Source organism: Lepus europaeus, chromosome 3 (genome assembly GCF_033115175.1).
Source record: "Lepus europaeus isolate LE1 chromosome 3, mLepTim1.pri, whole genome shotgun sequence".
NCBI classification, from domain to species: Eukaryota; Metazoa; Chordata; class Mammalia; order Lagomorpha; family Leporidae; genus Lepus; species Lepus europaeus.
In genome coordinates this window covers 90,528,446-90,541,725 of record NC_084829.1, presented here as the reverse complement: position 1 = coordinate 90,541,725, position 13,280 = coordinate 90,528,446, and the positions used below count along the sequence as shown (strand labels likewise).

The window sequence follows — 13,280 nt, the reverse complement described above, 5'->3', positions numbered from 1 at the left end:
ACAAGAAAATATTAAGGAGTAGAAGAAACAAAATAAAGCCAAAGGGATAAACATCAGAAGCTTGCTTAAACGGCTTTGGTCCCATATAATTGCTTTTCTGTCAGCAGGATTATTAACAATTTCGGACGTCTGAAAATTAAATTAACAGCCTGAAAATATTTTACAGAATGAGATAGAGCATGATACATGAAACATAATGACCCCACTGAAACTCAGCCAAGCCAGTGCAGCTACTCATTTAGACAGAGAAGACAACTAGTTAATCATCACCAAGCAAATTAGACAGAGCAAATTAGTTTGCTACATTCCACAGTCTTAGCTACCAAAAAGAGGATATGCCACTAATTAGAATGAAAGAACTCTAAGCATATTATTATGTATATAGAATGAAAAGCGAGATTGTAGCTTTAAGTTGTCTCTACCAAAGCTTGAAGCCTATGTTATGTACCTATAACTTACGTGTGCAAAAGGCTATAAATGCATGTATATGTGTTCATCTGCACTTTTAAGTTGCAGCAGTTTTAACATTTTCTTGCATCTTGACCTAATGAAGGATAAAAATTTTTCCCAAGGTTAATTGGAATTCTTTGGAACTATACTCTCTCTCTCTCACACACACACACACACACATATACACACACACGAAACATACAAAGTTTGATCGCTTAAGTGGAGATTAAAGAGGCCATTTAATATGTTTTTTCTTGTATATTATTATTATTTTTCCTTTTAAAAAGTATATTTCTGTTGCATATGAAATAAATATTTGTACTTAGTTTATCACTGGAGATTAATCTGAAATCGTATTTTCTAGCCTTAATTAGCATTCATTTGCTTAATTGTCATTCTCAGCCCCATCATTTCCATTTTTCACTAACTTGAACAATGCTATCTTCTGCTGTTTGCACTTTAATTTAAATTTCTATTAAGGTTTATGAACAGTAATAAGGTCCTGTTTGAATATTCATTAGCTTCTGAATTGTGAGCTATGAAAAGGTGCTTTCTTTTACCTTAATGAAACTGGCACAGCATGGGACTGATCAGTTGTGACATTTGATTTGAGGCATCCAGTGAATTTTCTCATTGTTTATTGACACATCTTGTCCAAACAGCTCCCTCGCAAGTGAGCGGAGTAATGAAGGAGAGAGTGCTGCAGCGGAGTGTCGAGCTTTCCTGGCAGGAACCAGAGCATCCCAATGGAGTCATCACCGAATATGAAATCAAATATTACGAGAAAGTAAGTGCTGAGAGCAGATGAAATGTACAATGTATGGTGGATCTTGTGTCATCCTACTATGCTGTAGACTGAACTTGATCATTATGCCAACTCTTTATAGCTACTTCAAAAATTCATATTTAATTTGAGCTATTTTTGATAACCAACTCCCTGAATCTCTGTTGTTCATTATAGTTATGATTTCTATTTACTAAGTTTCTGTGATATATAAGTGAAAATGTTACATTTGCAGTATATTTATTCAATTTTTATATCAAACTAATTAGATGTAGAATGAGTGAAAACAGGTGGCTGAAAGCCATACGCTGCCTCTTAGTCTCCTTAATATGGCTAAATTTTAGTAAATATTGATATATCTGAGTGTATGAATGTATTCATTTCTGTCTCAGAGAGAGAAACTTAAAATTTCCTCACAAATCACTACCAAGGCTATACCTCACAGAAAGACCTGACTCAAGAATTGAACTTGGAAACTATTAGTATTGCTATGGTAAAAGTAATTATAAGTGTTAATAGTACTAACTTACCTGAGTTGGGTGAAGTGCTAGAACATATAGCTATTTTAGCTGTTTAGACAAAATTACAAAAGAGTCTTAGTCCTAACATTTTGGAAAGATTGGTTGAGTTGACTTGATGGAATAAATTGAAATGTATATACTGCATTGGTAATAGGTGTATTTTTTTTTTCTGTTTGAAAACAGTCTAAAATTAGATTTATTATTTGCATTAATTTTAAATATTTTTGTTTATTATTTACAGATTCATGAATTCATAGCCAAAGTTTCATTTTATTTGCCTCATTTTTATGAATGGGGATACATTTATTGTCCCATCAAGTTATTAATAGGGAAACCACTGCTTCTGATGCTGTTTTTGTTGTTCTGTATTCCAGTGAACACCAGCAGTGTCAACCTTTCCTGAAATTATATCACGTTGTAAAAACACACACATTTAAAAAATATAAATTAAGTGGTGCTAGTAAATTTTCTCATAGTACAAACTGGAAATATTTTGCTCTGGAATAAATCCATTCAAATACCTAATTTTCATTTTATAAGACAGAAAAAGTGCCTATATCACTAAATATATAAATCAGCCAGTTATTAGAAAACATTATAGTATTATGTTTCCAGGCATGTGATCTGTGTATCATTGTGCCATCTGTTATGACTGCATAATTCTTTTGCAATAAATATATATATTACCAATTATCAATTTCATAAATGATTACAGTAGAGATGATCACATTTCTAGTTTTTCTAAATCAGTATAATTATATATTTATTTACACTTTTGTAAATATTATTGAGAACTCAAATCAAACAACCAGGTTGACATTTCTAGATTTCAATAAATAGTTTCATTGCTGAATAGTTTCATAAAGATGTTTATTATAGGACAAATAAGAAATTGTCCAAAGTGATATATTTTGAAGTTAAATTTTTATATTTTAATCATAAATCATCAATGAGACTTAAATTCAATTAATCTTTACATTTTTATTCACTTAAGTATTCTGATGGAATTTTCTGAGTGTTTTAATTTTTATATTCATTTATATATGTATATAAAACTATGCTTTATCCTTGGAGGATAAAATATTATGAAAAATATAATTTTATTATTTTAATAAACTCATGTAAACTGTAGTTTTCACATCTGGAAAATAAATAAATTAAATTGAATTACCTTTAAAATGTTATCAAACCATAAATCACATAATATTTTAAACTTTTATATTGATAATTTTAGTTAATAAGTTTTCATTCAATGCTATTTTGCATAAGTGATTTTATTCTGTAATAAGTGCAGTTTTTATTGAATATTAATGTTATGGTAGTGTGATGGTGGTATTTGCTGAATTAGTTATTACATAACTTAATTATTAGCACAAAAAAAAATTGAGAGAACTATGTTATGATATAAAGACTTCCAGGAAATCAATTCATAGGTGTATTCCCATGTTAATCATTTTAGCACTTGATTCTATTATGGCTAATAGTTCTTATCACTGTGCTGTATCCCAATAAAGCAAAAGTTCAAAACAACATTAATATTTTAACCTAATTATTTATACTTGATATTTATAGTACAAAGTCTTGCATTTCACATTTATATTTTGTATTAGAAACAACTCAGTGTCCTGCATTATAACAATATAATGATTAGCCTCTATAAAAACAATGCTGAATATGGGTATGAATTGTAAGCATTTGCTGTCATATTATCTTGTTCCTGTCATAATGAACTATTCCCTATAAATATCATTTCTAGGATCAAAGGGAAAGGACCTATTCAACAGTAAAAACCAAGTCCACTTCAGCATCCATCAATAATCTGAAACCAGGGACAGTATATGTTTTCCAAATTCGGGCTTTTACTGCTGCTGGTTATGGAAACTACAGCCCCAGACTTGATGTTGCTACACTAGAGGAAGCTACAGGTAAAATGTTTGAAGGTAATTACCACTTTTGGCTTGAATTCTTATTGTCAATAATTCTGGCATATGTTTTGTTTTCAGTGTTGGATATGATAATCCAGATAAATTTGACTTACAAAGATAAATTTATGTGTATCTATATATACATTTTATCAAGGTTATTCAAAAACACAATTTAAAATTTGTGATTTTGTTTATCGATGCTATAACTACATAGGCAAGTTAGTCTTTTTAACATATACTGGATTTAAATTTAAATAATTTAAATAAGGAAGCTAGAAAAGGAAGCAGGATTCATTCAATTGGTGTGTTGAACCCAAGATGTTTTTGTAGACGTCAAAATAAACTTACTGTAATTGTGGTCAGCAAAACTCCATTTCCATTAAAACTCCAAATGATGTCAGACTCAGCTGTCCTGTGTGGACAGGAAAATGTTATCTAAGAAATTGTTGATTTTAGCTGTTTGCCTGATTTAGCAACAATTTAAAAAATTAGATTAGTATTAGTATTAAAGTGTGCTTTAGCAGTTTTCAGTTCAGACTGATCTCAAGATATAACTTTGTGATTTATAATATAAGACAATTCAAATTATTTTCCATATTCTAACAGATAGTTGCAATTTAAAATAGAAGCATTGATTAGTTATCTCTCATTTGCCTAATTTTTTCTTATCAGTAAGACACCTATAGGTTTTAAAACTTTCAGGATGAGTTTATGCCTTTTTCTGACATTATAAAGTGAGGATATTGTACTGAACTATTATTTATTGAGTGCTGAGATTTATAGATTATTTTCATTATTTAGGAATGAAGTAGCTGAGACCCAGGGAATAAGTTGAAGTGGTAGATACTGAAGGATTGCATGAAATGAATATTAAAAATGGATTTTTGCTTTATAAAGAATTTGGTGATTTTTGTCATCAGAATATTCTCCTCTACTGGAATGTAAAATTGATGAAATAAGGATCGATATCTGCATTTCTTGTTATTGTCTTCCCAGTGTCCACAGTAGTTTCTGACACATAGACGACCCTCAGTAAATAATGAGTAGATGACACTCATCAACACAGTACAGCTTTTGAGTAGTGATCAGTGATAAAAGCCAGATGCCTGGTTTCAGCTCTCAGCTCTGCCACATCCAGTTATAAAAATGACTTGTGATGAGCTACTTCTCTGTACCCTAATTGTTAGGATAGCAATACTATAGTCACAGGAGATTCTGAGGATTAAATGAGTTAATATACACAAAATACCAAATATAATGCCTGACACAGAATTCTCAAGTGAAAGATTTTTATTATGACTAAAACATTTTAAGGACATCCAGACAGTTTTGTTTCTTTTTAATGTAACATCTCATTATTTACTACACTTGAAATTAAAATTAAAAACTTAAAAACACACACACATTTCATTAACCAGCAATATCTTGATTTCTGGAAACCTCAGCTATGCTCTTGTGAGCAAATAAGTATAAAAAAGCACAAATAACACTTCTTTATCATATGAAAATTACTTTGGCCTTTCAGATTCCCTGGAAAACTCTCGAGGACACTCAGGGTTTCCTAGACTCCTCTTGGAGAACCACCCTGGTAGCACAAGGTACTGGGCTATGTGTAGATTAACAAAGTTGGTGCTCTCAGTTTCTAGGTTAGTGAAACAGACAGGCACACAAATTCTGGCCATGTAATTAAGCTCTGGCAGAGTACATGACCAATGTTTGCAGCATATCAGAGGGCAGTGACTCTTGTGCCAGGAAGTAAGGCAAGAGGAAAGATCATGCTGAATCCAAAGAGTGACTTGAGCACTATTTGAAAAGAGAAGTTAAACAGACTATTCATCGCACATGCTCAAATCCCCTTCTATGTGGAATTTAAACTATGGGTTTTATAATTTTTAAACCAAAATGTTATAATTACAACCTTTAAAACTTACTTTTAAACTTTATTACTAGTGAAATAGATGAAAATATTAAGTACAAATATTAACTATGTAAAGATTAAAAATTGGCACTGATGATAAATAAAATATATAAACAAATATGCACCAATTCTGAGTTCACCTGAGTTCAGATTTCCTCATTCATCTGAGTTCAGTTTTCTCATTGGAGCTCTATTTCTGGAGGTGAGGGAAAAACTGAGCCTAAGACAAACAGAGAATTAGACCCATGGGATAAACTGATTGAATGGAAAGAACTTCTACAAGTGTATTTATAATCTTTCTCATCATCATGGATAGAGATACTTCATTCTTTTTCCTTTCTTACTGTACATAAAAAGGCAGATAAACAAAAAGTCAACCAAAAGGAGAAACTAAATCAAAATTCTTGAAGTCATCTTTTTTGTGTTATACAATAATAGACTGTAATTCAGAACTTGAATCCTGAAAGCTATTTTCTTTTTCTTTTTATAAAGTTAGTTTAGATCCCCTAGGAAGCAAATCAACAGATGATAAATTAGGGCATGTGTGCAATACCTTTGCTCTTAGACCAAAGTTATTTTTACTTATTTTTTTAAACATAGGAGCTATGTCTATTGTTAGCATAGATACATATATGAAATTAACAGATACGTTGTCAAACGGAGACAGAAAAACTAGAGAAAGGCCAGTGAAATAAACTTGAGATTGCCTATTGTGGACAGATAACCTCTGCCTGCATGTGATTTACTACTCTTGAGACCCAGTCTCTTGCCACCAACAAGGAGTGATATTTTCCATTCTGCCTTGACAATTACAGCTGTTAATTGTTTCAGAAGTAAACAAACTGTATTAGTTTGATACTACGTATTACATGATATTTGTAACTGGGCCATTTATAGAAATGTACATTTTTATTGTTTTATTTGATGATTTTACAAAGTTTAAACTAGTATAAAATATAATACTTTGGGGTATTACCATATTGGAAAAAATGCACTAATTTGGAAAAATTAAAGAGGTAAAGTTCAAATTCCTTTAAAGAATTCTGAATCGGAGGCTGTCTTAAAGGACATAAAAAACAAACTTGTTCCCAAAGAGACTCTGGGAAAAGTTCAGCTGGGCGTGCCTTAATGAGCAAAGGAAATCACCTGGTATTATACAGCAAGTGTGTACAATTAGGTAATGATAAAATGCTTTTTAGAGTACTTCTAGAAGGTTTGCTCTTTTATAAGTAGACACATTTCTCTGTAAGTCTCAAATATGCTTACTGCATACTTTATGAAAACGTATACAAGTAATTTAGTTTGTATCTTTTCTGAAAAAAAGAACGTAAATTCATGAAATTTCAATATGATTACTTGAAACTTTGTGTTTTATATAAATAATGTGAAAGCTAAAGCATTCAGTGTATTTCAGTACGCTTTGAAAAACAATGCACAGAGTATGTATTTTGGTTCTCATCTTGCATACCAGAAAATTAGGCAAACAGGGATCAAATGCTTTGCAAGAAACATATAGGGATTTAACAGCACTTGCAAATAAAATATTTCTATGTCTTGATTCATAAGTCAGCTTTCCACAACAAAGCAAGAAAATGGACATTCAATAAGGCTTTTATAGGTTTCTTTTGTGGTTGAAAAAAGTTAAAGAGATGAACATATTGTCCTTAGTACTTCCTTAAAATGCAAAAATAAAATTTATTTAAATTTTTATTATTACAATGTAATACATTTATTTAAAACTAGAAGGGATTTAAAAAGAACAAATATCTCTTTTATTTAACCTTTTCAGTTCTTGCATGGTTTCAAGTGTTTATAAGCCTTTTTATTCTGTTTGCAGCTACAGCTGTCTCCAGTGAACAGAATCCTGTTATTATAATTGCTGTGGTTGCTGTGGCAGGAACCATCATTCTAGTGTTCATGGTGTTTGGATTCATCATTGGAAGAAGGTAGAACACCAAGTTGTTTTAATCTCTAACATAAAACTTATTTATTCTTCATAATTATTTAAATCTATAACGGATTTAGTATATTAGAATTTTAAATAGTAACATTATTTGATACAAAACTATACAAGCCAATAAATTGCCATTCTCCCAAGATCATAATACAGTTTGCACTTGATCACTATCATTAGTTTAAGGAGAATGAGTGTTATAATTTCTCTTTAGATATTTTTCTATTTTTAAGGATTTATTTATTTATTCATTTGAAAGGCAAACTTACAGAGAGGCAGAGGCAAAGAGAGGGAGAAATCTTCTCGCCCCCTAGTTCACTTCCCAAATGGCTGCAATAGCCGGAGCTGGGCAGATCCAAAGCCAGGAGCCAGGCGCTTACTCTGGGTCTCCCACATGGGTACAAGGGGCCCAAGTACTTGGGCTATCCATTACTGCTTTCCCAGGCCATAGCAGAGAGCTGCATCGAAGTGGAGCAGCCGTGACTCAAACTGATACCCATGTGGATGCTGGCACTGCAGGCGGTGGCTTTACCTGCTACACCACAGTGTTCCGATTTCACAATGAATGGAGAAGATCATTGGTGAAATACTTATTATTTCAGTTTTCAAAATAAGAGCTCATGGAAACCACTTAAAATTTCAATTATTTTCAGAAAAAAATATAAACAAATAATCATGATAAATCTAAATGCACAAAAATGTTCCTGTTGCATTGTCTCACACAAAGAATTTGCTTTGTGTGCATTTTTTAATCATGTGGAATGCTGTATTGGGCCTAAATGAGTTTATAACTACAGAAAGGAAGTTTTTGTATTTAGTTTATAATTCTAATGAGTATGTTGTTAAATAATTAAGATGCACTGTAATAAATTTTAAATAGATGAAGAACATTGATTGGAGTATTTCACATTTCTTTTTTCCAGGCACTGTGGCTACAGCAAAGCTGACCAAGAAGGAGATGAAGAACTTTACTTTCATTGTAAGTGTTTGGTTTTTCTTTATTATTGTATACCCCAACTAATACAGAAATCTGGTTATTAGTATTGGCATGAACAAATAAATACCTAATGCATCATGCTTGAAATTATATGATGAAATCAAAATGTTGTTTTAGAACGCAACAAAATGTTGTTTAGAACCCACTTCTAAACAAGATATTTAGAATGAAAGTCATAAGATTTGAATTTGAAAAATATGTATCAGAAATGTGATGTAACTAGGATATCACACCTTTTACATCACAATTTTCCCTTTTCAAATTTTGCCCAAGTGTTTCTGATATCATAACAATCCATTAAATGTTATGTGTTCCCATGATATGGCAAAGGGGCATCATTTCAAAGTAGCCTGAAAGGCTAAACTAAGAAGCCTCTTTCTCTTCAGCTACTAGAAGTTGTCTGTCACTGATAGATATTTCATGGGATGTAAATATAACAGTCATGGGCTTCAGATACTCTCTGATGTTTTCTCATGCACTGAGATATCCATTAAAAATTTCTCTTAGAAATCTTATTCAGAAAAGTATGTAGAGACCCAAAGAAAATAGATGCCCATCTACATTAATCTTCCTGCAATATGGGCAAGTGAAAATAAAAGTAAATACTGTTACTTTATGCAGGCAAAATAAAAAGCTGGAAATCAAATTGTTTCAGCTCACGTAATTGATGATGTTCTTACTTATTATTTTTAATAGTTGAAAATATAAAACACTAATTTTACTTATCTTCTTAATAGCTATCACATTCTCTAAATTTTTATGGAGTGATAAATTTCTCATAATTGAGATAAGAATCATGTCTTTGTATTGTATGATTTATCAGATTCTTATGTCAGTAGCAAGAAGTTATTGTCATTTAGCCATCCTAAAGTCGTATCTAAGTAGCAATCAATAATGGTTCATCTTTTTAAAGCTCAAATTTCAATGTGTGGTTTAATACACAACTCGTGGGTGGCTTTATTACTACTCCTAAATATCTATAATATGTTCTCGCTTGAATCAATACTTACTTTGACATTAGTTTTTAAAGGAGAGCCCCAAACTTAGTGTGAAACTCTATAGAATTCCAGCTACTGAAGGTTGGAAGGGCACATGGAACACTAAAATTACTACAAATTAAAGTAAAACTTGTTCCCAAAGTGGGTTTTATCATTAAGGGTAACCCTCAAGGTCCTTCAATTCATGAACCTCTTCCCAGGCCCTGCAGGACGCTAGCAGTATTGTGTATGTGGTTATATATATATCACTTTTCTTCAAGAGGGTATCCAAAATTGTATGAAATTGTAGTCTCACACAATTTGAATTAAATACATGTGATCCTGCTACCCTGCCTGGAACTATTTGATGGTCTCTCACTATCAAAGCTTCCTTTTTGGGTAATTTGGCAATGATTTTCCTGCGATAAGCTTGGGTGATGAGAGCATCACAGTTTATTCACTAACATATGTATGGAAAAGTGGAGGATACATTTTTTGTTCCTCTTTCAAGACAAGAAAAAATAATTTTAACACTTTCCCAGATAGGAAGTTGGGAATCAAAACTTGAATGCCTAAATTTATATTTATAGTGTAAAATGTATACTGAAAAGTAAAGTAAGAACATGACTCCTGGAATCCCTGATCCTACCCATATGTGAATAATTTAGTGGCAACATTATTTACTATTACCATCATCAATATGTCACTTTTCTTTCATTTATCAAATGTATCTGAGACATTCCCAAATTATCAAATATGTTTTAGTTTATTGCTTTTAACTTGAAGGTTAATACAGAAGGTAAATTGAAACATGGCTTAGCTAGAATTTGCTGCACAGCCTCATGCTTAATTGTCATCACTCAGTTTCAGTATTTTGATGCTATTCACTTTTCACATTTCACATCTGATTTGTAGTCATAAAAGATAAAGTTGCATGCCTTACTTGCAAATATAAACAAGATAAGTTTGCTGTATATAAATGGGTTTTCATTGCCATAGCAAAATATCTATTGTGGGTTTAAGATATTTAAGCTTAATGAGAAATGGAAGTGAGATAGTAAAACACACAAAAAAGTTACAGTTGTAAATTGGGATAAGCAACAAAAATTATGAATATTCAGAATATTTATAAATTATCCTTATTTTAAAGTGTTAATTTAAAAATGAATAATGAAAAAGTTAAAGTTCACTTAACATATTCTATTGTGGGAAATCTTTGATATTTTTGTATCTCCCTTTTGCAAAGCTATCTTTTCTTGTCATTTGATGCGAACCAGCATTTTATTGGATTTTATGACTGTGTATAAATAAGACACTGTGGTCACTAGCTATTTACAAGTCAGTGTCCTTTTATTCCTTTAGTTCTGGGACAATTTTCCTAGGTGCTAAGACACCAGATTGAATTTTTGCAGAAACTTGAAAGCAACCATTTAAGTAACTTTTAGAGCACTGAATTTAATAAAATGTCCAGTCGTTTGTATCAGGCGCCCTCAACACTCTGTGGCCCCAAGTGCTACATTTAAAGATGTAAACACAATGGAGGGGTTTAGTGAAGCAATTCCAATTTACATTTTGCTTCCTCCTACCATTTCTTCTAACAATGTCTTGGAATCCAAGCTGGGCAGTATTTCATGTTTTTTATGCCAAAATAGCTCTAGCCTGTCAAAATGTTTTATGACAGCTTGAATAAAGAACCATCAGAGACCCGTTTGAGATGCAGAAGGTTACCTCCAATCTAGCTCCCTTAAAAAAAAAAGAAAAAAATATTGAAAGAAAGAAAGAGAATAAAAAGGGAGAAGATGGCTCATTATCCATCTGCCTGCCAATCTAGGAGGTTAACCTATTGTTTTCTTCCCTTCTCTCTTTTTCTCTTCCCCCTCCCTCTTCCCTATACTCCTTCTTCTCTCTTTTCTCTTTCTATCCCCTCTCTCTTTTCTTCTCGTGTTGTTTTTTTCATGTTCAGCTTTAGTAACAAATGAGCATCTGTCAGTTTTATAAACTGCAACAATAATTGTTTAAGACAATCACTTTTGGAACTACAACAGAATAAATCAAGATTTTTAAATCCCATTTTCCTTTATACATTCTGCTTCTTTTTGTTGGTTATGTGTTTATTTTTAAACTATAATTCTAATGTGATGACATAAGCACAGTTAGGCTACAGTGTAATATATAAAGAAATATATTGTTCTCCAAATAGTAAGATTTAATGAAAAGATTGTTCAGTGGCTTTGTTAAAACAATAAAGAATTTTTGAGGATATCCTGTAATCTTTTTCATTGCATTAATATTACCAAATATATGCTTATCTCTCTTATCTTTGTCTTTAACCAAATGATTAAATTTGGTATCCATTATTGTAATTTAATTTTATTTAAAGTTGACATCATTATCTGTTACCTGCATGCTTCTGGGTGCATTTTAAGAAGATTTTAACTTTTTAAGATGATTCTATGTTGTTTAAACTTTGACTACCTTTTGTGAGGCATATTGGCTACCTCCGCATAGCAGTTAAGATCTTCCAAAGCCTTATAATTGAAAGTTCATATAAATCATTCCTCTTTCAAATCGCTGTCATACTTGGTGAACAGATCCCAGGAATATTGTAAATTTTCTAACTTTACTCTGTACTTTGTACATCTGGCTTCTATTGCCCTTCAAGGTGAAAATGAAACTATGTCTTTAGAATATTTCTCTTTGATTCTGTGATAGCAATCCCTCATAATTGTATCAATTTTATGTATATGTCAACAATGGTTGGTATTTAAAAAAATAAACCAAAAGAATAAGTAAGATGTCTAAATGTTTTTAATATTGCTGTCAGTGTAGTAGCCTACCTGTAAATGAAATGTCTTATTTTCCCAGTGTATTAATTTGATTGATTGACTGACTGATACATTTACAAATGTGTTTCCAAGTCCATTACAAACTTCAATATGGCTTGAACTATGCCATGATAGCAGTGAATTTAATTAAGCCAGCAGTCCGATAGGCATGTCAGAAAATTTGGTGGATGTCTTTTGTTGATTTACTGGAAAAGCAATTCAGTTAGTAACCTATGAGCTGGATCCTATGTTACCTATAGAAGCTTGCAGATAATACCTATTCGCCAGCAGACTGAAGTAGTCTGTTAAACTGCTGTGAATCAGGTGATGTGGAAGCAAGTTCACTGTTCCAAGGAGCACTCTGCATAATGAAATTCCTGGGCTGACTGCACAATAAGTGCTTTGCTTCATCACAGTCATGCTTTCTTACATCATTACAGTTAAATTTCCAGGCACCAAAACCTACATTGACCCTGAAACCTATGAGGACCCAAATAGAGCTGTCCATCAATTCGCCAAGGAGCTAGATGCCTCCTGTATTAAAATTGAGCGTGTGATTGGTGCAGGTAAGGCTGTTGTAGCTTCCTTGTTCGGCTGTTCCATTTAGCCAGGATCGAAAGTCATACATCATAATGACAGGCAAATAATTATACCTCAAGTATAGAACTTTTGCATTTACCTGAACTGTTGGAAGCAATGAGGCTGTACTTGTTTATGAAATCCTATGGGAAAAAGTGAAAAAGAAGCATGTAGCAGAGAATCTGTATATATGTGTTTTTCTGTTGGGATTTTTGAGATATTGTTCTAAACATTTCATGATAGTTCTGGCCTACTATTCAGGAAAATACTTAGTATAGCATAAAGTCAAAATTATCCTGAATTTGCTGGAATATTTATTCCCCCTTTTTATGTACTATTTTCTTGCCAAA

The 13,280-nt window shown here is 32.0% G+C and overlaps 1 protein-coding gene across 6 annotated transcripts in view; it reads left to right on the top strand.

Moving 5' to 3' along the window:
- Positions 1 to 13,280, top strand: part of EPHA7 (EPH receptor A7) — a 189,984-nt gene that overhangs the window by 159,225 nt on the left and 17,479 nt on the right. Inside the window, exons 6-10 of one of the 6 annotated variants that reach the window (XM_062187618.1) lie at positions 1,113 to 1,237; positions 3,512 to 3,680; positions 7,436 to 7,544; positions 8,476 to 8,531; positions 12,792 to 12,917. In XM_062187618.1, coding sequence (XP_062043602.1) covers positions 1,113 to 1,237; positions 3,512 to 3,680; positions 7,436 to 7,544; positions 8,476 to 8,531; positions 12,792 to 12,917 — 585 coding nt within the window. Of the gene's footprint in view, positions 1 to 1,112; positions 1,238 to 3,511; positions 3,696 to 7,435; positions 7,545 to 8,475; positions 8,532 to 11,489; positions 11,525 to 12,791; positions 12,918 to 13,280 lie in introns of those variants that run through there. The other 5 variants (XM_062187617.1, XM_062187616.1, XM_062187615.1 and 2 more) reach the window with 5 other exon arrangements.